The sequence below is a fragment of the Parasteatoda tepidariorum genome, chromosome 1 (assembly GCF_043381705.1).
Source record: "Parasteatoda tepidariorum isolate YZ-2023 chromosome 1, CAS_Ptep_4.0, whole genome shotgun sequence".
In the NCBI taxonomy this organism is placed as follows: domain Eukaryota; kingdom Metazoa; phylum Arthropoda; class Arachnida; order Araneae; family Theridiidae; genus Parasteatoda; species Parasteatoda tepidariorum.
Genome location: NC_092204.1, coordinates 93,402,806 through 93,430,488, shown reverse-complemented (window position 1 = coordinate 93,430,488; position 27,683 = coordinate 93,402,806). Strand labels below are relative to the sequence as shown.

The 27,683-nt window shown below is 29.6% G+C and overlaps 1 protein-coding gene across 3 annotated transcripts; it reads left to right on the top strand.

Annotated features, from left to right (window-relative positions):
- The first annotated feature begins 256 nt into the window (after positions 1-256).
- LOC107441636 (histone acetyltransferase p300) lies at positions 257-23,074 on the top strand. 3 transcript variants are annotated; one of them, XM_043051151.2, is made up of 4 exons: positions 282-450; positions 1,361-1,534; positions 11,576-11,636; positions 15,064-23,074. In XM_043051151.2, the coding sequence occupies exon 4, from the start codon at positions 15,236-15,238 to the stop codon at positions 22,493-22,495; it is 7,260 nt and encodes a 2,419-aa protein (XP_042907085.1). In that variant the 5' UTR covers positions 282-450; positions 1,361-1,534; positions 11,576-11,636; positions 15,064-15,235; the 3' UTR covers positions 22,496-23,074. The 3 variants fall into 3 exon arrangements, with proteins under 3 accessions (XP_015910461.1, XP_042907085.1, XP_071040051.1); XM_016054975.4 differs by lacking the exon at positions 11,576-11,636 and having other exon boundaries at positions 257-450; XM_071183950.1 differs by lacking the exons at positions 282-450; positions 11,576-11,636 and adding an exon at positions 532-674.
- The last annotated feature ends 4,609 nt before the right edge of the window (positions 23,075-27,683 follow it).

The following is a 27,683-nucleotide window of genomic DNA, read 5'->3' as shown; positions in this document are numbered from 1 at the left end:
TATGAAGTATTTTTAAATTTTCAAATGTGTTTTTCTCGAAATTGGCTGCTTAGCTCGCATTATTATTTTTAAGGTCAAACACCTAGTTGTAGCAAATTTTATCCCAAAGTAAATTCCCCAAGTCGTGCTACTTAGATGAAGAACGCATTCTGAATTTTTTACGCTAGTACTGCCATCTTTGTTAATTTTTATATGGTTATAATCGTATCGTTTTATCTGACATCGAGATTTGCGCCATCTATCTAAGCATGAATTTAACCTAGTGTTATTTGATGAAACTTGTGGCAACGTTTAATGGCTGCTGAAAGTTACTGAAATTTCCATTGCGTTCAATGATAGTCAATATGAGATTGCTATTAAAATTTTAAAATTTCTTCAGGATATTTGTTTATTTTTTGCTTTAATCAATTCATTTAACGTTAATGATCTTCTATTTGTTTTGAGTTCTAGGTTTGTAGCTATTTACTATGTGTAAATCGTACTTTCTCTGTGTCACTTCAAGCTGTCTTGTTTAACTATCGCCTAACGATTAGTAGTATAATGTTTTTTCATATTTATGTATCTAAAGATCAGAATTTGATTTTTATTAGCTTCAGTTGATATGCCCTATCAAATATGACTATCTTAATACTATTATGCCTGTGTTTATAGAATATTTCACTCGACGGGTGTAGGTACGCAAACCTAAATCCGTAGTCACAAATGATTTGTTTATCCTTTGGATAACTTGTCATTCATTTGTGTTATTTGATTAAAATATTTTTTTAAATTTTTAAAAATAATAGAAATGGGTTATTAAGCATTTCATTTACTAGAAATTTCAGATTTTGATTTCAATTTAGATTAGATTTAAATCTGTTATTTTAGTGTTATATCATATATATGTGGGATGCATTTTTAAATGTGTTGGCTTTTTTAGGTACTTGTATATTTTAAAATTAATAATCATTGATGTTTTATCGCATATATATGTTATAGATATCTGGTAATTACCAAGTTTTTTTATTTTCTTGTTGCATATAATATTAAAGTGGCACATATATTAGGATTATAGTGCTAATTCCAGATTAGTAACTTGTAAGATAATTTTAAAATTTATTGTACATTTTGTGATAAAATGATGCTTTTTAATAAATTGTTTTTGTAAATGTGTAGATTTAGCTACATATTTCTGTTGTTTATTAAATAATAAGAGTAGATTAATTTTTTAATGCAATTGAAGAATTAAGTAAAATTTATTTTGTAAATTTATTTAAATTTTGATAAAAATGTGGAAAGTTGTAATCATTGTGTATTGTAAATTTTGCATATATTTTCTTTTATTTTTATAATGTTTTTTATTTTTTTTATATTGTTATAGGCAAAACGCAGAAGAATATTATAATGTAGTTGATACATTTCATTTCAAGACTAAAATGTAATTTAAAGCTGCAATTCATCTTTGATTAACTCTTGGGCGTGAAGTCTAAGCAGTTCCTCTGCCATCTGGCATAGAGAAAACAACTGGTCAGATACCAATTGTGGTACATTATTGGTAAATGAATTTTTATTAATTTGAAGTAATTTATGTTGTAATAGATATTTTGAGTCAAGGATGTTCAATCAAACTTCACTTTAACTATTGGTTTTTTCCTTCCTAAATTATTTAATTATTAATTTTAAACTTTGTTAACATTTGTCATTTTTGACTTTTAGAAATAACAGATACTTCAGTTTAAATGAGATTTATGCTTTTAAGAACTTCTATGTTGTTGTAATGTAAAGATTTTCGACCGTTTGCAATCTATTGTACATTAATAAAGTTCATAAAATATTAAGGTTATATATTTCATTATAAATGTGAATATTATATTATAAAAATAAAATGTGTTGTAAATATTAATTCACTAGTTGTTAGATTAGATGGGAATAATAGTTAATTGTATTTTAGATTATTAAGTCTTGTGATTTCTAACATTTTGGTAATTTTTTAAAAACGAAAAAAAAAAGTTGGAATTGAATAAAATCATTTTTTAGATTTTTGTTGCTGCTTGAAATATTATTAAATAATGATTACTGGAATGCTACCATGTAAACTTATGATATTTAATATGTGAGAAATAAATATATAAAAAAAATTAATACAATTTTAGTTTAAATGCAAAGTTTGATTTTATTCTTTGTAACTGGAGCATCAATAACAAAAAAAAAAAAATATTTATATTAGCAATGCTTAAAGTTTTCTCAATGCTGATATGTCAATTGTGTGTTTTTTATTTTTGTGTTTATTGATAAATTAGTTTGATTAATGTTTTAATAATCTTATTGTAACACTAAACAGGCTAATTTGTCTAGCATATATCTAAAATTTTCTTTTAAAAATTTTGTTCTACTAATAGACATGTGAAGTTATTGTATTCTACAGTGTTTTCATTCCCTTATCCAATTAATATTTTAAACTAAATGGTTTTAACAGTCTTACACTAAATTATCAACAGTAGGACATGTGTTAATGACTTTTATTGTAGTGGATCAATTGGTGGTATTGTTATAAACACTCTTAAAATTTTTAACTGCGCAGCCTGTGCTGCGTAGAAAATAAAAAATTAAAGTAAGTATGAGGCTAGTTTTAAGGGATAAATAATATTGAGTGTATTTTACCACTGTTTGTTCCATAGCATAAAACTTATGTTTTGGGGGCTGTATTTACCCAAGCCTACATTGGGAAAAAGTAGCTCCTTAGATAGTTGCAAACTTTTTTCTTGACCTGAAAATAAATTACAATATTAAAAACCACTTTATATGCAATTTTATGGTAGAATTACGATATTTAATTCTGGGCATGTTAAATTATTTTTCTTAAATCAAATGTAAAATTAAATTTTTTGAAATACATTCATTTATTACTAATTATATCTAGTTTTTCAAAGGATTCAGTTTTAATTCATTTGAGGAAATACATTGGCTCAAATAGTAAAGCACTACATAATTTTATTGAAATTAAATGACTTGGCCATAGTAATATCAGGCAGGGTTGACCAAATATTAAAATTTTTTTTAATGGTCATTAAAATTTTAAATAACTTATTTATTAAAAACACATTTGTGTGAATAATTATCTGAAAATCCTATCATTTTTAATTTCTTACTGGCAAAAGTGTGGGCTTCTTTCAGTTTTGATTTTAAGGCTCGTACTTTAAGTACGAGCCTTAAAATATTATTTTTTTTGTTGCTGAATAATTACATAAGTCATTTTGAAAAGAGAAAAACAAAATCACATTTTATTATATGATTTTAATGAGCAATGCTTAATAATAACGAGTCACAATAAAAGTCAGCTCTCAGTTTTCTCAGTATTTTTTTTTATCAAGTTAGCAAAAAACAAGATGGACAAATAAAAAAAAAATGATATAGCTAAACATAATTACATAATTTGGCAAAATGGTCATGCTAGATCTTTTTCTTAATAAGGATTTTTCACTTTGTAATAAAGATTTTGGTAAGCGGACCATGTATATGTTAAAAAAATTATTACACTAGCACTTATTAGTTATGTTGGTAAAAATTTTAGATTTATAATCCAATTTATAATAAATCAATAAAATTACTGGATTATAAATGCAACTATTGTTTAAAATCAAATTTGTAAGAACAGCAGGGTTGCCACTCCACAGGGAGAATTGTGATAACCTGGGAAATACAGATAATTTGAAAATCACCTATAATAACAGGGATAATGTAGGGAATTTTGAGTTTTTCCTTACAAACTGGGAAAATACAGGGAATTTTATTTCTTATTTCTGTCTTAAAAGTGGTGACCACTGAAAATGCAGTCTATACTGTATTTAAGGATGATATTTCAGCTAACCTATTTCATTTACTATAGCATTATTTATTTTAGGTATGTTAAGCTGTTCCTTATTTTTTTAAGTTTTTCCAGCAATTAAAAATAGTATAGCTAGACTAATATAGGTTACACAAGAGCACAGTAATTGTGTGTTTCCTCTTAATATATTGTGTATAATAATATGTACAGGGAAAACACAGGGATTTTTTTTCCTCCAGATTTGAGTGGCAACCCTGAACAGAATCATTATACTATTAAAGCAAGGTAAAATTATTATTTTTTTTATATATAAATCATTATTACTGTTTCATAAAATCGAGCTTTGAAGAGCATTTGTTTAAAAAAATAAAGAAGTCATGCTTTTTTTTGCTGAATATTTTAAAATTTCTTTCTTCCTAACTTTTGACTGATGTGTATTATCTGGCTATCACAAAATGAACTTTTTGTGAGATTGTCTGGAGTGCTCATTTTATAGAGCAGTTGGGAGAGGAGTATAAGCACCAAACAGGGCTGATTGTGCTCCGGAAAAAATCTGGATTTCCGGAATTTTTGCTAACAGTGATCCAGAAGTTTCCGAAGATTGAAGGTCCAGACGTTTAAAAAAATCATTGATCACAGAAGTTTTCGGAAATCAAATTTTCAAAGGTGGAACTTAAAAACACAGTTTATTTTATTTGTTTGTAAGGGAGAGCCAGTGAGATACTTTATAAGCTTATATTCATGATTAATATTCAATTTTTATCAGTAAATAGTTGTTAAAATCATAAACTCAAAAAAGAAAGACATATTTGTAAATTTTAATTACTTCTCCAGGTCATTATAGGTATGTGTAAATGGTATTGGTATGTGTAAAATTTTAAATTTATTTTAAGTAAGCTAAGAAATGTGGAGAAAAAGGAAAAAAACGTTGTTTAAATTTTTTTCAATTTAAACTTTTTTTTTTCTTTCTTTTTTTAACTCAAGAAATTTTGCGGAATTTTGACTTGGACTCACAATCACCCCTGACCAAGATTAAACTACTAGTTTTTACTTCAACTCACGAGCCAAATCAGAGCACTATTTTAACCTAAAGATAGACCGATCTGTTACTATGTTAACCACCAACTTAAAATCTAATGTCGAGGCCAGGTAGAATTTGTGGATAACAAATACCATTATGCCGCTCACTAAAATAAGGAACAGAGCTACATGTGTGAATTAATTTTTCAGAGAAATTAAAATGTCAAGAGTTAAATGAATGAAAAAGAGAAGGGTGTATAAAAGAGTCCAAACAGAGTTATTAAGTGCTCAAGATTCAATGTCCAGGCTAATTCTCGCTAAATATTTGTTTATATAACTTGGAAATTTCTGGTATAGATGTTGAATTAATATTTTTTAAATTTATTGTTTGTTAAAAAGCAACTTATTTTATGTGATAAAAAGTGAGTAAAGAGCATTTATAGATAATTTTATGACACATTATTATTGCCACAAGCAATTATAACAATACAATTTTGCATTTGTTAATGTATTTTTTATTTTTTTAATAGTTGTTAAATGAATTGTCTAAATATCATTATTAAAAAAATTTGTGTTTTATACAAACTAAGTTTTAATATAAGAATACTTTGACTTAAGAGTGAAATCTAACACATTTTAATCTTTAGATTGCCATCTTTTTATGTTCAAATATATTTCTTGTATTTTATTGCATGTTTTTTTTAAGATAAATAGAGTAAAATAATTAATTGAAAATGTATTTTTTTATTTTCTTTACCTTTTTTTAAAATAAAAGGCATATAAGTTATTAATGTACATTTTATGAATTTGAGGTTAAAACATATATTTTTTAAATAAGTTTTGCAATAGTTAAAATCTATTTTTAAATATTGTCAAAATGTGCATTTCAAGTTTATGTTGTACATATGATTATCGTTTTTGAGCTTATAGTATAGTAATAATCTGTAAAAAAATATTTCTTTCTTCTTACCACTTAGTCCTAAAAAATTTGCTTCAAAAGAATTTGCTATTTTTTTAAAGTTTTAACTTGCTTTTATTTTTTGATGTGAAGGACTTCTTAAGATGCAAAGACTATAATCATTGAATCAAATTTTTAAAGATCTCCGTAGTAATAATTAAGGACAGGCTGTTTGTATAAAAAAAAAGCTTTGCTTCAGCTTTGAAACTTAGCTTTCTGAATTAAAGATTGTTTATTTAAAAAATACTTGAATTGGAATAAAAATAAATGCCTAGATTCAACGGCTTAAAAATTAAACGAATCGTTAGTCTTATAAAAATTGAAACAAATAGCAATATGTTATAATATGAAATATGTAGCTATATATTGCAATTATTATAATTGCAATATAGTAAATATATTACATTTAAAGATGCAATATTTTGTGTAACTGTAAATGTATTTTTGACTGCTATTTTACTGGTAAAGGATAATGCTAAAATATAGTTATTTGCACCTTTTCCTGTTAATTCTTGGAACATTAGTGTTTTGAACATGCTCACTGCTGGTCTTGAGCTAACCCAAAATGCTATTCTTATAACTATTTATTACGCACTGATGCAAGTGCAGCAGCATATATATTATAGTTTTATTTTATTTCTTTTTGAAAAAACTGTTTTATAGAGTTTAAATACTTCCTTTAAATTAAAATCATCATCCCTTAAATTGGTTTCTGAATTTAAAAATTGGTTTAAATTAGGGGTGCACAACCTGTGGCCCGCTACCGCAATCTGAACAAAATGAAAAAAAAGAATAAAATTTTTTTTTAAATAAAAAAAATTCGGAAATTTGAAATTTACGCATTTAAGTTTTTGACGCACCCAATTTCACTCAATGTAGTTTTCGATCGCTTTTTTTCGATGGTTACCTCTACAGATTTAGGCATAGTTTTGAAAATACCATTATTTTGAACACATCATTATTACGATATACGAATTTCTAATTTTAGTTATTACTTTTGACTCATACCTGCCAAGTTTCCTGTTTTTTAATGAAGACTCCTGTATTCTACGACTATCTCCTGTTTACCTGTATATTCTCATATTTCTCCGTATTTGTTGAAGAAATTAAAAAATAAAAGTAAAAATGGTGATAAAATATCTACTGATGGCAAAAATACTTCTCTTATTTCTTAATTGATGGTGCTACTGCAGTATGTTGAGTCTTAATAGTTTAAGTCGAGTCGTGATGAACTCAGGGGATAGAGCGTTCGCCTTCCAATGAGATGACCCCAGGTTCGAATCCCAGCAATGACTGGTCGATACGAATACCGAATCCAGCTTGTACCGACCACAGTGCTGACGTGAAATATCTTTAGTGGTAGACGGATCTTGAGTTAGAGTCCCTTTGCCGCCAGGCTTACCATGAAAGGTTATCGTCATTTTCTTCTCCATGTAACGCAGATGCTGATTAGTTCTATCAAATAAAGTCCTCCACGAAGGCAATCTCTCCCAATACTTGATCCAAGAGTACCCTAGTCTTCCGGATTGGGTTCAAAATGACAAGGCTTTGGAGTTGAACATCAGTAGTCGTAAACCCAAAGTTGGGTCGTTCAGTAAAATCTCCGTTGTTTTATTTCTCCAATGTTAGCAGGTATGCTCTCTTCGAGTGCTCCGATTTTATCATAAATTCAATGACTTTCCGGTAGTTATTGCTGCCCATTTTCACGTATTTTCTGAAATCGCGATTTTTAAAAAGTTATGAAACGCTTTATTTGTGCAAACTTCATGAAAAATCTAATCTTTTTCGGCAGCAGTTGCTACGCTTTTCCGCATGGTTTTTAAAATTTTGATATTTTGGCACGATATTGTTACGAATCGAGATTAAATAATTGCTCATTTAGATAACCATTTTTTGACGTGGTTTATTTGTGCCAATTTTATTGCAAATCAAATTATTTTTTTTAATCGTTATTTTGGCAATTTGTCGTTTGGTTACACATCTCTACAAGGTTTTGAAAGTCCAATATTTTTTATACGCTATTTTGATACTTTAATTTCGCATTTAAATACATAAAATTTTTACGCGTTTTATTTACACCAATTTCACCGCAAATATAAAGGTATTTTGATAATTTCCTTTGTAGTTACTACTACGCTTTTTACTCGTGATTTAAAAAAAAATTGATATTTTCATATAATTTGACAGCACGTGAGTTTTGAATCGCGCATTAAAATAATTACTTTTTATGTGCTGTATTTGTGTCGATTTTTACATAAATATAAGAGGTTTTTCGAACGTCTTTTTACTTGTAATTTAGAATATCCTGATATTTTAGCACAATATGACAACCCTTAAAATTCGATACTGTTTTAATTTTTTTTTTGGAACTTAAAAAGTAATTACGTATTTTAGCAAAATCGATACCTTCCTAAAAAGAATAAAAATGAAAAATAAAAACAAGTTGTGTACATTTATATTAAACGCGTTCCCCTTTGCTAAACAATAATTCAAAACACGTGTATATTTCTTAGTCCCATGAACAAGTGCAAGTTAACATCACACACTCAACCTATTCTTTTTGTTGTTACATGATTTAAAAATCACATGTCGAGATACGTACTTATACGTTTTAATTCTTCGTGTAATTTAAAATTCACACATCGTAATTCGTATTTACGCGATCTTAAAATTCCGCATCGCATTTCGGATTAGAAATAACGAGATTTAAAAATCATCCATCCCGATTCATATTCACGCGATTTAAAAACCATATATCGCGATTCATATTCACACATTTTAAAAGTCATGCGCTGTGAGTAGTCTTTTCGCAATTTAAAATTGTACATCTCAATTCGTATTCACGCAATTTGAAAATCACGCATTGCGTTTTATATTTGCGCAATTTAAAAAGCACACATAACAATTAGTATTTAGGCAATTATAAAATAACACATCACTATTTGTATTCACATGATTTAAAATATGGAGATGAAGAACACCATCTAGGACAAATTCCAAAAGTGATTAAGTTTTTTGCCCTAATTTAATACTACCCACAACAACAGCTTCTGTCATAAGACTGTTTTCCAGAATAAATTTGGCCTTTTCAAAATTACAGACCAGTCTTTTAACAAATTCATTTAATGGCTCGAAAAAGCATGATCAAGTGAATAAAATTATCCCAATATTTAAAAATTTTGCAAATTACAGGATAACCATTAAGAAAATTTTTTAACCATTTTCTTATGCTATACTTCCACCATTTCATATCATTCATGATTGTACGCTGGGAAATGATTTGTATATCATTAAATTTTAACAGTAAAAAATATGATCAAAATAAGTTTCGTTAAGTAATGTAAATGTTACTAATTGTTTATGCATATGTGTATTAATTGTAAATAGAAAGTGTCATGTTAAAAAATATTCGCCATAAAAAATTTTAAACAAGTATCTTAATAGTTTTTTATTATTAAGGAAAATAGTTTATTCAAGATTAATGCTTTCTTTCTTTCTTCCCTCTCTCTGCCCCTGCTTCCTATCATTAATTTAAAATAAATCTTTTAAAGTTTAAGTATATTCCCCTTCTAAATGCTAAATCTTATTTTCTGCAGATGGGGTTTTGTTTCAATTTTTATCATTTTTAACCCTATAAACTTTCTTTAAATCAAAGTATTTAACTTGTATTTATTTTAATAACTAGAACATTTTTTTAAAATTTATTTCTATGAACAAATTTTTTAAAGTTAAAATTTATGTTAAAATGGACTTATGTATTATGTAATATGACTTTTAAAAAACATGTATTTTCCCATAGTTTTTTAATTATTTCAATTTATCTAAATTTTCTTCTGATTAACTGATTCTGTTTTTTCTTAGAAGGCTCAGTTTTTTCTTAGTTTAGAAGTTTTTAACTTTAAACATTTAAAAGTATTTAATTTTATGCTAAGATATTACAAGGTTAACTTAGAAAAAGAATTTAGTGGTTAGAACAATGTTTTTATAACAATTACTACCTAAACTTACTATGAATATGTTTGTCTAAATACTTTGGGTGTTCCCTTTGGCATGCGGCCCTTCATTAGTCAATCTGCTGCGCATGTGGCCCTTCACTCAAAAAGGTTGTGCACCCCTAGTTTAAATCAATTGGTTTTTAAATCATCCCTTAAATTGGCTTCTGAAAATCTGATCATTAGGTCAAAAATTATTCAGGGTGTTCACTTTCCTCAATAACTTTTTAAATTTTCTTTAGCTATATCTTCTAGAAAAAAATAAGTTATTTATAGTATTGCATTTCAAAATGTAACTTTGGCAGTCAATTCTTTAAGCAAAGTAGATTTTTGTTTAATATACTCATTAAGATAATTTGTAATTATTTAAGATTTGTAAGAGGCTATTTACTTTGCTCACCAATCCCCATGGTCCCTTCTCATTCATCAAGGGAAAAGAATAGTTCATGCCCATTTTTTTGCAAAAATTATGATTGGATTGCCATTTGTTGCATTTTAAGGCTAACTAATTTTGCTAACCATGCTGTGGAAAAACAGTTCCTGTCAGTGAACGAATTCGCTTTTTTATTGGAATCAGCTTTAATAGACAAAACTGTTTTTCCGCTTTGAACTTCTTAAAAGTCGATAAAATAGGATAATTTTGGTTAGAAAATACATAAGTAATTTTAATTTTATGTGAGCACATTTTATTAATATGTTAATAATAATGCCATGGGTGATAGTTGGTTTTGAAAAATATTCAAATGTACTTGAAAAAAATTAAACTTAGGAGAGCAGAATGCAGTAATAAATAAGTAGTAGTTTTATCCGTAATAAATAATTTTTTAACTGATGACTGCTATGAAATGCAAATTACTTCACTTATAGTAGATGCAAAACAAATATGTATTAAAAATAAAATTTTTTAATAAAATGTACAATACGAATGCCGGTTTAAAAAGAAATCAAAATTTTAAATTTTTATATTAAATTTAAATTTATTTTTCTTACTTTTTTTACTACACATTTTCTTTTTTTATTGCATTTCATGTTGGCCGCTCTTCAACAATCTGGGGAATAGTCCTAGCTATAGAGAACACTGAGTTAGCTAATAAATTTTTAAAATATAATTTAGTGATTTGCCAACCTTTTTAGTTTACAGTTTAACTTGAAATGTATGTTTATATGGTGCATAGTGTTTTTAAAAAGTGCTTACTTTTGTTTTTTAAAAGCCCTTAAAATTGCTTTTTTTGTTAGTGGGTTTTTAAAAAGTGCTTAATTTTCCCTTTTAGGAAATGAGATTTTCCTAAATGTTTTATTCAAAAGCGTGGTTTTCACATTGTTCTATTCAACATTTTCACAATTCATTCAACAGCAATCTATTTTGGCGTACCTTCAGTCCGTAACGTATGATAGCGCCAATTATTTTACATGTTTGATGAAATACTTGGGAGTCTGCATGTGCGTCTAATGTGCTGCATTCGGTGAGATTTTTGCACTCTCATGTGCAACTCTGCTGCATTTTGCAAGATATTCTCAATTTCAGGCTTCATTTTCCACTCTCTGAAATTGAACCGAAAAATCTCTCAATCTTTTTATGGTGGCTAATATAATCAAGAAGAGCATTCTTTGTCAGAAACTAGTCATTTTTTCATGATATGTGAAGTCTTTGAAAATTATTTAGCATTTTGTTAATGTATATAGTGCTTAAAAATATTTTTTGAGTGCTTAAAAAGTACTTTAAAGGTGCTTATTTTTTGTTCACTGATTAGGCTGTGCATCCTATGTTTAGACTCTGATTTAAAATTCTTTAATTTATAGAAAGTATCTGACAGTTTTTAAAGCACAGTTCAGTTCTTTTTAAAAAATACTCAGCAATCCTGTAAGTATTGATTTGACCTGTATTGTATTTTCTTTTTTTTGCTGTCAAAAGTAAATTCATTACGTTATTTACAATAGTTCTTAGTTGGCTATTAGAAATATAAAAGAAACGTAGCACGCAAGGCTACAATTAAGTAAATTTTTTTTCTTCTTCGAGGAAGTTAAAAGTAGAATGCTGTCACACATAATTTTGATATCTTTTTAAAAACTAACTTTTGATTAATTTAACTGATTAACCAACTTTTGTTGAATTTAAATAATGTCTCAATGATGTGTCAGTTGTCATGAAAAATGTTAAGAAACAACTGTTAAATTTAACTGAAACTACCTAAGTCGTTGCTTATGAGCTTATCATTAGATTAAAAAAAATTACTAGGTAAATTTTTTTTATAATCAAGGGATGTTTAAGTTTGTATTATAAGTTAAAGCAAGAGAAGAAATTGTGAGACAATGAATTTCAATGTTTTATTTTATTATGTAAACACTTGAAATTCGTAGAATATTCTCTCATTTTATAAGAATAAAATTTTCTTTATTTATAAAATTTTCTTTATTTATGTCAAAGTTATTTAGGATTAAAAATATAAATTTGAAGGGTTATGACTCTATTTGTCATTGAAAGTATCAGTTTTTTGGAGAATATCTGTTTTAAAAATTAATCTTTCTTAAATTTCAATTTTTGAGCGTAACTGCTGATAAATTTTTATTTAATGTGCCTAAAAGTGAAAAATATTTTTCAATTTGTATGTTATAAAAATAAGGCGCTTCATTTTAATAAATGAAATTTTTTTTTTGTTGAATAAATGAGACTATCATAACTGGTAATGCTTCTTTATTTTTCAAGTAATCATATTTATTAAAAACAATTGCTTCTTCTTATTAATAGTGTAATACAAATTCATTTTACCCACATAATTGCATGTCATAAATTACTTTTTTTTAATACTCTAGTGCTTAAATTTTTCAAATTATTTGAGCAAAATTATTTGAGCAAGTTCAACTAGTTTCAACAGGTTTTTGAAACATTGATTTTTTTCTGTTGGTCTTCTTGGTTTTTGCTAAATGCTAGTAAATTTTGTAGAAACTGGCTATATTGTATCAGCATCATAGTTTTATATTTGTTAAAGGAATATAATACAATGGGTAAAAGAGGTTTCAATTGCCCAAAAGTGGTCTTAATTTTTTAAGTTTATTATATTTTTATTGTAATTAAAAGTGACTTAATAAGTAATGAGTCAGTTAAAATATATTATATTAATAAGTTTTTGAGGCTAATTTATAAAATGTGCTTATACCAAAAAAAAAAAAAAAAAAAATAAATGTTTCCAGGTATAGAATAACTGTGTATACAAAAGAAATTTGTCAGAACCCTAGCAGCAAAATAACTTGGGGGCCCTCATTGAATCAATATTCACAAATCTTGGCTCAATGATTCACAGAGCCGTTATTTTTCTGATATTGGTCCTATATCTAATTTTACGATTCACCTAATATTTTATAGCCATTTTACAACCAATATCAGGCCTATATAGAATTGTCATTCACCTGATATTTTATATTCATTATTCAGCCACTATAGGCCTTATATGGGCCATTCTAAGACCAATATTAAAAAATCTAGACATCCCAATATTGTTCCCTAGATGCATGTTCTTATAGGACTCATATTGAGCCCAACTAGGAGCAAGGTAATGTAAATAATCCATAATGTAAATAATTTTTATCCATAAAGTAACTAATACTCCATAATGTAAAAAAATTTTTTTTCTTCATAATTGACAAGATTTATTTTATTAAGTCAAAAACAAACATTTAAAAATAATAATTTAATGCTACTGGTTCCAATCAAGCTGAAAATATTTTCAATGTTTATAAGAATATAAATTTGGAAAAGACAATGAAGTGCACACTTTTCACTTCTCAATGAAGTTTGTGTGTAGTAGAATTTGCTAATATTACAGTTAATTATGGATTTGGAAATTTTTTAAAAAACATCTTTTTTAGTAATCTGTTTATACTTCATTTCAACTCAAGTTGACACCAGAGAAAAAGGCAGGTAGACCGGATTGCAGGTGTTGTCATGGAAACTGGGTTGCCCAAAGATAGTTGGGGCATGAGGTAGCAAAAAAAGAAAAAAAAGAGTGAAAAGGGCTGATATCAGCATTTTTTTTTTTTTAACTAAAATTTTGAGCAAAATACAGGAAAGAACAAGATTTTTTAGAGCATTTCTAATAATTGATTTGATACTGATTGTAAGCTGATTTCTTATTTTAATTTTTAAAAAAGATTTTTTCATGAATATTTTTTGACTAAACGGAACTAATTTTAAACGAAACAAAATTATATTTAAAATGATAATTTTTTTAAAATTAAATCTAAGTTAAAAAAAAATACACAGATGCTCATAAATGCTTTACTTCCAATACTTATTTTTGTGTGCAACCTTTTTTTTTTTAATAGATATATGTTTTTTAATTTATCCCACATTGGTGTTTTGTGGGGGAAAGAAAAGTCAATATAGGCATGAAATCATTGATCATGAAAAAGATCATATGTATGTTTTATATTATTTACTGTTCTTTTTTAATACAAAGAAATAAAATTTTTTTCTGTAAAGTTTATTATTATAAAAGTAGCTTGTTCTTTTTTTAAAAAATATATTTGCTTCTATGAAACAAACGAACTTACCTTAAAAACCTCTCTAAAAGAAACTTCTTTATAATATCCTCTCTATAAGAGGAGATTACCTTTCTTCTACTTCTTCTTTTCTCGAAAGAAAATCCCCTGTCTTTAAAAATCTGATATAAAGCTTCATTAATAGCTACAAAAAGAAACGAAACTAACATTTAGTAATTAGCAAAAAAAAAAAAAAAAAAAACTAACTAGGAATTACAAAAAAAATAACAAAATTAACACTTAATGCAAAAATTAATAACTATAAAAAAACAAGCTAACAATAAAGAAATAGCAAAAAAAATTAACAGTTAATAACTAATAAAAACAAAAGAACAATTAAGCGACGAGAGTGAAAGAAATCGAAATAAAGTTCTAAGGCAAGGATACTTGAAAGTGCTGGCTGACCAGTAGTAGCTCGGAAACTAATTCATCGTCAAACTAAATCAACTCCTTCTCTGTACATTCGCTTTCCTGAAGAGGTATATATAAGTTAAATACATTTAAACATGATAAAACGTTTAAAAATGTTTCAAGTTACACATTTCTTATTATACAACATTTATTTATATTTGTATACACATTTGAACTGTAATTAATCAAAAATAGCAAAGATTGGTACTTAAGGTTCTTATTTATTTGTTCATTACACATGCTTGAAACTTTTGATTTTGTCTTATTATTGTCCATTTTTTAAACTCATTATTTAATTAATTAAAAAATGTAAGTTATTTCAATAAATATTTTTTTTACAGGCCCTTGTTCAAGTGACCTTGTTCTACTGCTATGAAGTTCTGTAAAAAGAAGGCTATTTGCTTGAATTAGGAACATTTTGCATGATGAATATCTTTTGTCTTCATAGTCCTTTGTCATACATATGATATCATCATGTAGTTATAGTGTGCTATAGCTGCATAAAAAACCTTCATGTCGCAAATGGCAGTTTCAAATATTCCTGGACAAAATCCTGGGCAACAAAGTTTGTTAGGCACAGTTAATATTATTTCTTCTAGCCAAAGTAACGGACAGCAAGGACTGCTTAGCACAGTCAATGTTATGTCTTCTGATCAAAATACTGTTCCACAAAATCAACTTGGCAATGTTGGTAATGTTCTTCCTGGACAAAATGTTGGGCAACAAAGTTTGCTTACAACTGCAAATCAAGCAACATCAACTTTTGGTCCATTTTCTCACGTCTCAGATATTGAAAAACGTAGATATCATCAGCAGTTAGTACTGCTATTACATGCTTATAAATGTCAAAAGCGTGATTCTACAAATGGTGAAGTGAGAGGAGAGTGCAATTTGGCACAGTGCCAAGGAATGCGACATGTCCTAAGTCACATTCAAGTGTGTCAAGCTGGCAATGCTTGTACAATTCCTAATTGTGCTTCATCAAAGGCCCTCATATTACACTGGAAAAATTGCACTCAAAGAGAATGTGCATTATGTTTGCCACTCAAACAAGCTCATGGAAGACGACAACAGCAACCTCCTGTTGTCCAAACAAGTCAAGCAAATCAAGTCCCAAATCAAGCTGTTGTTCAAAGAGCCTATTCTTCTTTAGGACTTCCATTTCCTAGTAATAATAGCAATGTTATGGATTCAGGTTTACAGAATCAAGGTCAAACACTTGAAAGTGAGCGTGCTTCTCAAAGTCCTTCCCAGTTAGTAAATCATATTCAACTGCCACAGACAGCTCAACAGCAGTCAAATGTTCAGCTACGAACGATGCTTCAGAATAATGCATCAGGGGCTAATACAAACCCTGCAACACAATTGGTCTTTATGGGAGAACCTTCTGTTAAAACAACTAGTGCATCTCTTATGAATTCAGTTCCAAATCAAATGTCTCCCCTCGTTTCAAACATCACTAGTTGTGCTCCTACTAATGTTAAAGATTGGCACCAAGCTGTCACTTCTGATTTGCGGCATCATTTAATTCAAAGGATTATTCAAGAAATCCTAATTGTACTTAACAAAAAAGATTTAAATGACCCAACTGATCCTGCTTTTATGAATGTCATCAACTATGCTCGTAGAAATGAAGCAGTTATGTATGATTCAGCTAATACTAGAGAAGAATATTACCATTTGCTAGCAGAAAAAATTTATAAAATACAGAGAAGAGAACTGTCAGATGGGAGACAGCGTCGACCAGAACTTCGTAGACCTCAAGTTGGCACTGGATTGGAAACTACTGCCCCTGTGAATCAAGCTCCTAGAATTCAAGGAGCAAATCAGATTCAACAGTTAAATTTACCAAATGCTGGTGTGTCGGCGACAAGGCAAAGAATGCCACCACCTAATGTTACTGTTCTCCCTAATGCTACTCCTCGTGGATCAGAGTTATTTTCTTCTGGATCTCAGTTGCCTGCTTCTTTAAATAACACTATTAATATGAATCAGGCTCAAGTTAGACAAAACAATTTATCCTTAAGTAGTTTGCAACAGCACCAGTTTCAACAACAGCACTTAAATCATTTAAATTCTTCTAACTCTACAATTGGATCATCTAATGTTGATTTGTCTACCATTTCTTCCACAACAATATCAGCATCACAGTTTACTTCTACTCAGCAAAACAATTCTCAAGCAGCAAATGCTTTTAAAGCTAGACAAAATTTGCTTCAATATCAACAACAAGCGTCAATTTTAAGGCAGGTAGAACAAGAACAGTCTGTAACACCTAGCATAAATTCTCAATCTCTCATGATGAATCAACAGTTTCAGCAAAATCAGATGCTAAATGACCAGCAGCAGCAAAATCAAATGATAAATCAGCATCAAAATACTGTTTTGAACCAGCAACAACAAAACCAATTATTGAATCATTCTCAGCAACAAAATCAACTTTTGAACCAGCAACAGCTTCAACAGAATCAGCTGTTAAACCAACAACAGCAGCAAAACCAAATTTTAACTCAGCAGCAACATAACCAGATGCTTAGCCAGCAACAGAATCAACTTTTAAACCAACAACAGCAAAATCAGATTTTAAATCAGCAACAACAAAACCAAATTTTAAATCAGCAACAACAGAATCAGATCTTAGGTCAACAGCAAAATCAGCTTCTAAATCAGCAGCAGCAAAATCAGTTATTAAGTCAGCAACAACAAAATCAAATGTTAGGACAGCAGCAAAATCATATTATAAACCAGCAGCTGCAGCAGAATCAGCTATTGAGCCAACAGCAAAACCAGCTGCAACAGGTTCAGTCTCAGCAGCAAAATCAGGCTATCCTGAATAGAGTTGAAATTAAGTCACAGCCAAGTCTCCCACCACAATTGTCCTCTCAGTCTAGTGGAAATCAATTAGTTCACTCATCTACACCTCAACCACAATCACAGCAATCACCAATTCAACAGCCACCTAGAGCTGCATCTGTACCAGTAACACATCCTGCAACTCCATCTACTCCTCAACAAACTAGTACTAATATACCTCAGGAAGAAGCTCCCATGGAAAATAATAATGAAGTTCAGTTATTGCAACAGCCCGAAAGTCATACCTTACAACGACCACCAGCACAATCTTATTCTGAAATTCATCTTCAATCATTTCAGCAAAATAATATTCAGTCTTTGCCTCAAATAGGCGATCAGTCTCTAAACCAAGATGATCAATTCTTACAACACACTGTTGGCCAGTCTCCACAGTTAACAATGACTCAATCAACACAACAGAACGCTCAAACTTTGCAACAGAATGCTAACCAGCCAATGTCTAAAGAAATGATCAAAGTAGAAGATTGTAGTGATGAAAAACCCGTCTCATCATTTTCAGAAACAGAATATTTATCTAATCAAGCCAGCGGTGAAGAATCACGTAACTCTCTTGCAGGACAGTCTGAATCTGAATCAAATCAATCAGGTGGAAAGGTATTTGCTTTTTCTTTACAAAAAATATCTGGGAAAGACAATTATCCAGAAAAAGTCGAAGAGGTTAAGATTAAAACTGAAAATTTGGATGATCAAGAATTGCCTTCAAAGCAAAGTCCTAAGGTCGAAGTAAAAATGGAAACTGATGCTGATAGCCAGAAGCGTGCTCTTGAAGATACTAAAGATTCTGTTTCTGCTGCACCAGATGCATCTCTTCAAGCAAAAGTGAAGGTTGAAGTTAAAACAGAAACTGCTGTAGTTAAGACAGAAATTAAAAAAGAGGCTTCAGAGCCTCCTATGAAAAAGTTCAAAGCCAATCAAAAGATATTCAAGCCAGATGAATTGCGTCAAGCATTGATGCCAACTTTAGAAAAGTTATATAAACAGGATCCCGAATCACTGGCCTTTCGACAACCTGTTGATCCTGAAGAATTGCATATTCCTGATTACTTTGATATCATAAAGACACCTATGGATCTATCAACAATTAAGGAAAAACTTGATACAGGCCAATATCAAGATCCTTGGCAATATGTCGATGATGTATGGTTAATGTTCAGTAATGCCTGGCTGTATAACAAAAAATCCTCAAAAGTTTATAAACATTGTTCGAAGCTTGCTGAAGTTTTTGAGCAAGATATTGATCCAGTCATGCGATCATTAGGATATTGTTGTGGAAGAAAATATGCTTTTCAGCCTCAGATTTTATGTTGCTTTGGGAAAGAATTATGTACAGTACCTCGTGACACAAAGTACTGGAGTTACCAGAATCGTTATATTTACTGTCAGAAATGTTTTACTGATATTGCTGGAGATACTATTTCCATCGTGGAAGATCCTACTCAGCCAGCTGTAACTGTGAAAAAGTCAGATTTTATCGAACTGAAAAATGATCATTTAGATCAAGAACCATTTATAGAATGTACTGATTGCTGCAGGAAATTGCATAAAATATGTGTTCTCCATTTTGAACAAATTTGGCGAGAAGGATTTTTGTGTGATGACTGCTATCAGAGAAAAGCTAAAAAGAAAAAAGAAAACAAATTCACTGCCAAGAGATTGCCACAAACAAAACTTGGATTGTTTCTTGAGAATCGGGTTAATACTTTCTTAAAGGACAGAGAATGTGGTGCTGGGGAAGTTACAATTAGAGTCGTAGCTAGTTCAGAAAAGTTTGTAGAGGTTAAACCTGGCATGAAGGCAAGATATGTTGATACTGGGGAAATGTCTGAGAAATTTCCTTATTTGGCAAAAGCTTTATTTGCTTTTCAAGAAATTGATGGTGTAGACACATGTTTCTTCGGAATGCATGTTCAAGAATATGGATCAGAATGTCCACCACCAAATACTAGGCGTGTTTATATTGCATATTTAGATAGTGTTCACTTTTTCCAACCTAGAAAACTCAGAACATCAGTTTATCATGAGATTTTGTTGGGTTACTTGGATTATGTGAAGCGTCTAGGTTATGCAATGGCTCATATTTGGGCATGTCCTCCGAGTGAGGGTGATGATTATATATTTCACTGCCATCCAGTAGATCAGAAAGTTCCTAAACCAAAAAGACTACAAGAGTGGTACAAAAAAATGTTAGAGAAAGGTGTTAACTGCAGAGTTGTTGTAGATTTCAAAGATATTCTTAAGCAGGCCACTGAAGATAACTTAAAAAGTGCTGCTGAGTTACCATATTTTGATGATGATTTTTGGCCAAATGTTCTAGAAGAAAATATTAAGGAACTGGAACAGGAAGAAGAAGAAAAAAGAAAAGCTGAGGCAAATGTTGTTACAACAGCTACTGCAACAGCTTCTGAAGCTGATGTTGATGAAGAAGATAGTGTTGATGGTAAAAAGAAAGGTCAGAAAAATGGACGTAATAAAAAGTCGAATAAAAGTAAAAACCAAAGAAAAAACACTAAAAAGTCAAATTTACCTTATACTGGGAATGACTTAACTGCAAAAATTTATTCCACAATGGAGAAGCACAAAGAAGTGTTTTTTGTGATTCGCTTACATTCATTGCAAGTTGCAGCCGGTTTGTCATCTATCATTGATCCAGATCCTTTTATAAGCTGTGAATTGATGGATGGTAGAGATCAATTCCTAACTTTTGCTAGAGATAATCACTATGAATTTTCCTCCCTTAGAAGGGCAAAGTTTTCTAGCATGGCTATGTTGTATGCTTTACATAATCAAAACCATGACCAATTTGTGTATACATGTAATTCATGTAAATCTAATGTTGAGACAAGATATCACTGTAGCCAATGTGAAGATTTTGATTTATGTGTCGCTTGCTATAACAAAGAAGGTCATAAACACCGCATGGATAAATTAGGTTTTGGTTTAGATGAAGATTCATCCAATTCTGATGCAAAATCCGCAATCAATCCACAAGATTCCAGAAAACTATCTATTCAAAGATGTGTACAGTCTCTTGTACATTCGTCTCACTGTAGAGATGCAAATTGCCGTATGCCTAGCTGTTTAAATATGAAAAAGATTGTTGCTCACGCCAAACAATGTGAAAGGAAAACCAACCGAGGCTGTGCAGTTTGTAAGCAATTTATTGCTTTGTGTTATCATCATGCAAAAGCTTGTCAAGAGACAAAGTGTCCTGTGCTGTTTTGTTTGAATATTAGACATAAGTTGCGACAACAGCAATTGCAACATAGGAAACAACAAGCACAAATTCTTAAGAGACGAATTGCAACTATGCAAAATCGTGGAATGCCATCAGCTGTTACACAGAATACTCCAGAGACGTCGTATGCCGCTAGCCAGCCACCACCGGTAGTACAGGCGCCGGCACCTCCTTATCCTACGCAACCTGGAATGGATATGAAGCAGCTCCAAGTTGCTCCTGGCATGAATCCTATGCAAGCAGTTCAACAAGGGCAAACTATACGGCTTGCAATGCCTCAACATGTAGCTGCTGGGAATGTAAGCTATGGAAAAGGCAATCCAATGGCTCGACCTCCAGTACCTAATGCCACCTTAATGTCACAACAACAGATGCAGGCTCAGATGCAACAGAAACCGTTACCTCAAGTACTTGGCGTACCAAATCGGGTGATGGGAATGGGTGGCGTTAATCGATGGGAAAATACCAATTACATGCAGAATTCTCAACCTCATCCAAACCTGCAACCACAGCCTTCTCAACAAATGGGATTACGGCAGCAATCGCAACTCATTGGACCAGGTGGTATGGCTAGTTCACTTGGGAACCCTGCTGTTAAAGGTCCATCTCAACTTGTGCCTAAGCAAGGACCTTCCTTGCCAAACCAGCAAAATTCACTTCAAACTCTAATTCAAACTCTAAAATATCAACAGTCTCCTCAACAACAGCAACAAGTGCTTTCAATATTAAAATCTAATCCACAGTTAATGGCTGCTTTCATTAAACAGAGGACTGCTCAGAAAATGCAACAACAACAACAACAACAACAGCAGCAACAACAACAACAGCATCAGCAACAACAACAACAGCAGCAGCAACAACAGCAGCAACAGCAACAACAGTTATTAAATGGTGGAAATGTTATTCTGCATCCTTCTCAGTCTAATATTCGATATAGACAACAACATTTGTTAGCTTTTAGGCAACAACTTCAACAACAACAGCAGCAACAACAACAACAGCAGCAACAAGCAAATCAATTTTCTCATCCACAACCACCAATGTATGCCCAACGTCCAAGAATGCCTATAGCTTCCAGTTTTGGCCACCAGCAGCGATTTCAGACAGACAATTCTCAATTTCAGTTTCAGCAACAAAATTCACAAACTATTTTACAATCCCAAATAAAGCAGATGGCTTCTCCTACTCATCCTCCCGTAAGCCCTCAGCAAGTGATCCTTGATAATAATCAAGGTTCAATACCTTCACCTTCACAGCAACAAATTTTGCAACATTTAAGATCCCCTCCTCCAAATGCTCCTCATCTTGCACAAGCAATCGGTTCCCCTCAACCTATTGCTTCTCCTAGGACTTGGGTTAATGTTCCTCAAGGTCAACCCATACCATCACCAAGACAACAAATGTCATCACCGCACTACCCTACCCAAAGTCAATCACCTCATTCGAGTCTTAGTTTTGGAACTGGTGGACTTGCTGGTTCAGATCAAATGACTGCTAATAATGATCTATATTCTCATTTATCAAACTCAGTGTCATTTCATCCTAGCATGTCCAACCAGTTACAGGGCACAGTTAATCAAGATTTAAATCTGTCATCAGCTGACAATGTGGACATGAGTCATCAAACTAGAAATGAGCAACTTGATAAGTATGATAGCTTTTAACATCATAGTATATAAAATTTTTTTCTTTGTTCATTTTCTAAAAAGAAGTGGGCTTGAGTTCTTTTTTATACCAGTATTTTTGTACAAAACTGTTACGGTTATTAGTTGAGAAACTCGTATCCTAATGACCGTTCATGAAGATAATATATAGTTTTTTGGAACAACGAACATTGTATGACTCATATCAAGTTAAATTTTGTACATTACAAGTGCATTAGCTGTGCATAAAAAAAAAAAAAAAAATTAGACCATAACTGTTACAATATTGAATGAGGCGCTACTTCATTCTTCGTAGAAAGACTAACAATGAAGTGATTTAGATTTTTATAATGTCACTTGTTTATCATGATCTCACAAGAGTTTTGATATGAGACGTTGGTTGGACTTTTTTTTTCGTTTGCTTTGTATAGACATCAAGAGTGTGCAAAACAAATGCACAAACATAAGCAGCCATAATCTATTTTATTCAGTTGTAGATAAATCCTGCATTTATGAAATACTCAACATATTTCAGGACTAAAAGGAGTTTTACTTTACTCTCTCTCTTTCTCTCTGAAAAAACAAGAGATAGAACTTCAACTTTGTTCACGATGTAATATCTTTATAAATATGTCAGACATCAATTTATTTCCCCCTTATTCTAAGACATTCCAAAAAATATCCCTTTACATTTTTTGGAACAATTATGAACTTTGAGTAAATTTTATGTACTTGTTAGTGTTACAAATTTTTAAATTATTATATTATGTTTATTATATAGCACACTTACTGCTCAAAACTTATGTTACTTGTGTATTCAGAGGGCTCTTACTTTTAATACTGATTCTCCCCCCCCCCTTTCCTGAAGTTATTTTAATTCATTTTACTTATAGTACTTTCTAGGTTATACAAAATCTTAAATTTAGAGAAGATTTATATGTGGCCTTATGTAAATATTTTTCTGAAATTAAATGTACTTAAATTATAAATTTTTTTATATAAAGATAAATATGCTGAGTAAGTATTTAATCAATCCCCTTCCTTCTTAAGTAAATATTCATGAATTTATTGAAAAAGTATTCTTGAACTTGACTTGTAGAATGTTTAAAATTCTAACATTTGTAGTATTATATGAATATTGCTTTTTGTGACATTGCAACTGCATAGATGGTAAAAAATAAAATTATTTCCCTGAAAGTAATTGCTTGGATGTTTTAAAAGTAATGGACTTTGTTCTATAATGTTTTATTTTTGAACTTGCGCAAAATTTTTTTTTGTGTGCAATTCTAAATACACATTTAATAATTGTAATTTGTGGATAAGTGTGAATAATTCTTTTTAGATAGTGAGTTTTTTACTTTATTTTTTAGGCTGCCATTTTTAAATATTACAAATCTGAATTTATTTTTTGCTTCTAACTGAAGTATGCAAACCTCCAAAAGTTTAAAAAGCTTCTCTTTGTTAATTCTATACGAATAGCATTTGAATTTGATGTAAAAGCTATGGTAAATTGTATGTTATAGAATTGTTAGCTTATTTTAGGAGATTATGATCGAAACCTTCTAAAATATTGGCATCTGTTTGTACTTCTCTGACAACCAGCTTGAACAACTAACATCTTTGCAAAAATACTTTTATTCTTCAACAACAAAAATGAATACATTAAAATTGTCATCTAAGGAGAAACCTATCTTCCTTCCTAAACATGCAAATTTCATATTGGTATTGATAAATAGTATGTACAAATTTTGTACATGCTATAATTTGTGTAAGAAGGAAGATAAACTTTTGCTTGGATAACAATTTTAAATGTATTAAGTTTTTCTTCTACAAGAATTAAAAGATATTTGCCGAAATGTGACTTATTCAAGTTTGTTTGTTGAAAAGGCTAACTTCTTTTAACGTGTTTGTACAACAGTACAGATTGCATGATTTTTCAAATTTAAGATCAACTGCATGATCTTTAAAATCTGTTAATATTTATGAAATTTTCAAGAGCTTCAACTGGGATGCGTGCTTATTCTATAGTATTAACATTGTGAACACCATTAACTTTATGAAATCTTTGTATTTCATTATTTTCCGATTGTTACACATTTAATATAATGTAAACATCAAATATTTAATTTTAAAATTGAAAGCTCGGTGTTATGAAATATTATTGGTTGAAAAGAAGTTAATGCAATATGAATGCTTCTAAGAAATTTGAAACTAAAAAAAAAGAAAAGATTATTTTGTTGTTTGCAGAAAGGTTCAACTGTTTTTATTTTTAAATTTCTTTTTTCAATTTCGACAGTAGCAGAAACTTATATTGTATCATTTGTGAATTTTTCACTGTACGAAACTAAATGAGATGTTAGTTTTCGTCATAAAATTCAATTGACAATTCAAATATTATCAGTTTAACACACATATAACAAACAAAATTAACATATATAAATTAATAAATAAAATAGTTTTTCACACTTTCATATTAAACTCCTCTTTTTATTTAAAAAATTTTGTGATTTTTTTCTAATGTAATCTGCTGGCAATTTATATATTTAATTTATGAATCCACAATTTTTATTTAATAATGCAGTTTTGTCTACCACATTATTTTATTATCACCAATTTATTTAAATAGAGTTTATGGATTTTTTGAGTTTATAAATTTAAAAATTTTATTAAATAAAGTCGTGTTTCACTACTTTTTATTTTATTCATAATATTGCTTTATGTAATAAAATTTTTAAATTTGTGTATGTTTATTAGTGAATTTATATTATATTTAATGAAATTTGTAAATCACTAACACCTTTTATTAAATAAAGCTAGCTTATTACCATTAGATTAAAATTGCTGCTTTATTTAAATAAAATTTTGAATTCATCTGTATTTTTGCTTGTTATTTCTAAAATATATCTCCCAAAAAGTTAATTTTCTAGACTTAATTAAATTAGTTATTTGTGAAGTTTTAAAATCAATATCTTATGTTGACTTATAAGTTAATCAAATCTAATGGAAGTGGAAAAAGCTTTAAAAGGGTATTTTATTTTGGTAGTTTTTAAAAGAGTAATTAAATCATAATTTTAACCCTAAAAAATAAAAATTACAATATACTAGTTTAAATAAAAAAGCATTTTGTAGATCAATAAAATACATTATTTATAGTTATTCCCATAAAATAAACAAATTATAAATACAGTTTAATATATTTTTTAATAAATTTTCCTCAGTTATAATGTATCAATCTATGAGAAGATTTGTCAAATATTTCAGTTTGATATAAATAGATAATGACTCTAAAACCCTAAATCTCTTAATGGCAAACCAGGCTGTTTCTTTGTCACATACTTTTTTTAAGCATGTAAAATTGTTGATGCTACTAATTAGCTTGTAAATATTTCTTTCATTGTAATTGTGTGCACAAAAAAAGAATCACAATCAAAGAATGTTTTGATATTTTAGAAACCGCTAACTAAAATTTTTAAGAATCATTTTATAATTTGATAAGAAATAAAATGATGCAATAATTTTATTGTAGGAGTAAAAATGCTTTTGTTATGTAATGTGTGTATATTTAATAATGATAATAAGGAGTGGTTAAAAAAAAACAGCAACTAAATATAGTGTTAAATGGTAAAAGAATAGTAAAAAGATAGATAATAATGTATATAATTCAGTCATGAATTATAAAATTTGACATTTTTATGTAATGCAAAATGAATGAATTTTAAAAATTAATGCAAGTTTTTATATTTTACAGATTTTTAATAGTGATATAACTACTCTCGAGTTGAACAATGTTTCTACACTGTTAATACATTAAGAAAAATTCCTAGATGATATAATAATTATTTCTGTTGCTTTCTCCCAAAGTAATTTTGTGATGTGCACATATTGTAATACAAATTGTATTTCGTAATATGTTTTGATTCCAAATGGAGTTTTCCCCTTTAATACACAAGTATCGAAGTATATATTTATTTTTGAATCTATAAAGTGATTTTAGTTTGCATAAATAAAAAAATTTCCAATATGAAATGATTCAGACAACACATTAAAGCAATAAAACATTGATATTTCTGTGTATAATCATAGAAAGCCAGTTGGCGTTTTCTTGAAGTGTTGTTTGTATTTATATTCTTTGTTTTATTGTATTCTGTAATCATGAAAACAGCTATAAAATGAATATTTTCTTTTGAATTTTGTTTTTGTTTTAAATTTTGGATGTATTTCAAATTTATGCCTGAAAGACTAGTGATAAATGTCTGGCAAATTAAACTGAAACAATTTTATTTCATTTATCATTTAACTGAGAGATCTATTATAAGATGTATTTAGAAATAGTAAAAGGTTTAAGCACCATGTGCTTTTAGCTCGTTGTTTTTTCTCATCATTTTTTTTTAAGGTTACACAATATAGGGATTTTAAAATGGAGGCATACATAAAGAAGATGGTTATTTTAAGTCAAGTGACCTTTGGTGCGTAATACAAAACTTAAACCTGAATAACTTATGATTTGATGATAAGCTTTTTGCTTGCTAAGATGCAATTTTAGAATTAAGTCTCAGAAGGTTAAGTCACATTTTTGAAAAAAATATGGTTTGTTGGGGGAAATATCTTGTTTTCATCTTATTTGATTACATATTCTGTAGTTGATTTATTTTGCTAAGTGAACCCAACCAATAAAGGCTCTAAGGGATAGCCTGTGAGTTTTTGGAGTAGAAGATTCAAAGTGCATTTTGTAATAAACATGCTACAAGTAACCTTAGAATATCTGTTTTTGGCAGTAAATTAAAACGCTCAGAGTGAGATGATGAGAGCTGACTAAATGAGTACTTGGGATTAAGGCTGAGGACAAGCTTGGAAAAAGCAGCTTTTTCATCCCTTAGTGAAATAGATATACCACAAAAACAAATTGAAAGAAATGTTATATTCCACAAGAACAAATTGTTAAGATAGGGCATTCTACATTCTAATTCCTCATAAATCTATCACTCCTTATCTCCCCTTCTGCTGACCGCCGTTCAAACCCCCTACGTTTAGCGTCTACCATGTAAAAGGGGGCGACCACAAACCATTTGTAGCTTAAAATTATCAATGTGTAATTTTGGGATATCTATTTCACTGAGGAAAGCAAAAGCAGCTTGTCCTCAGCATTCAGTTTTTACCTATTGACTTGTAAATAAGATATGAAGGTATGGGATAAGAGTATCCCTGTTGT

Bases quoted from the DNA above. Each gene is read 5' to 3' on its own strand.
- LOC107441636 (XM_016054975.4), top strand. From the start codon at position 15,236: ATGTCGCAAATGGCAGTTTCAAATATTCCTGGACAAAATCCTGGGCAA.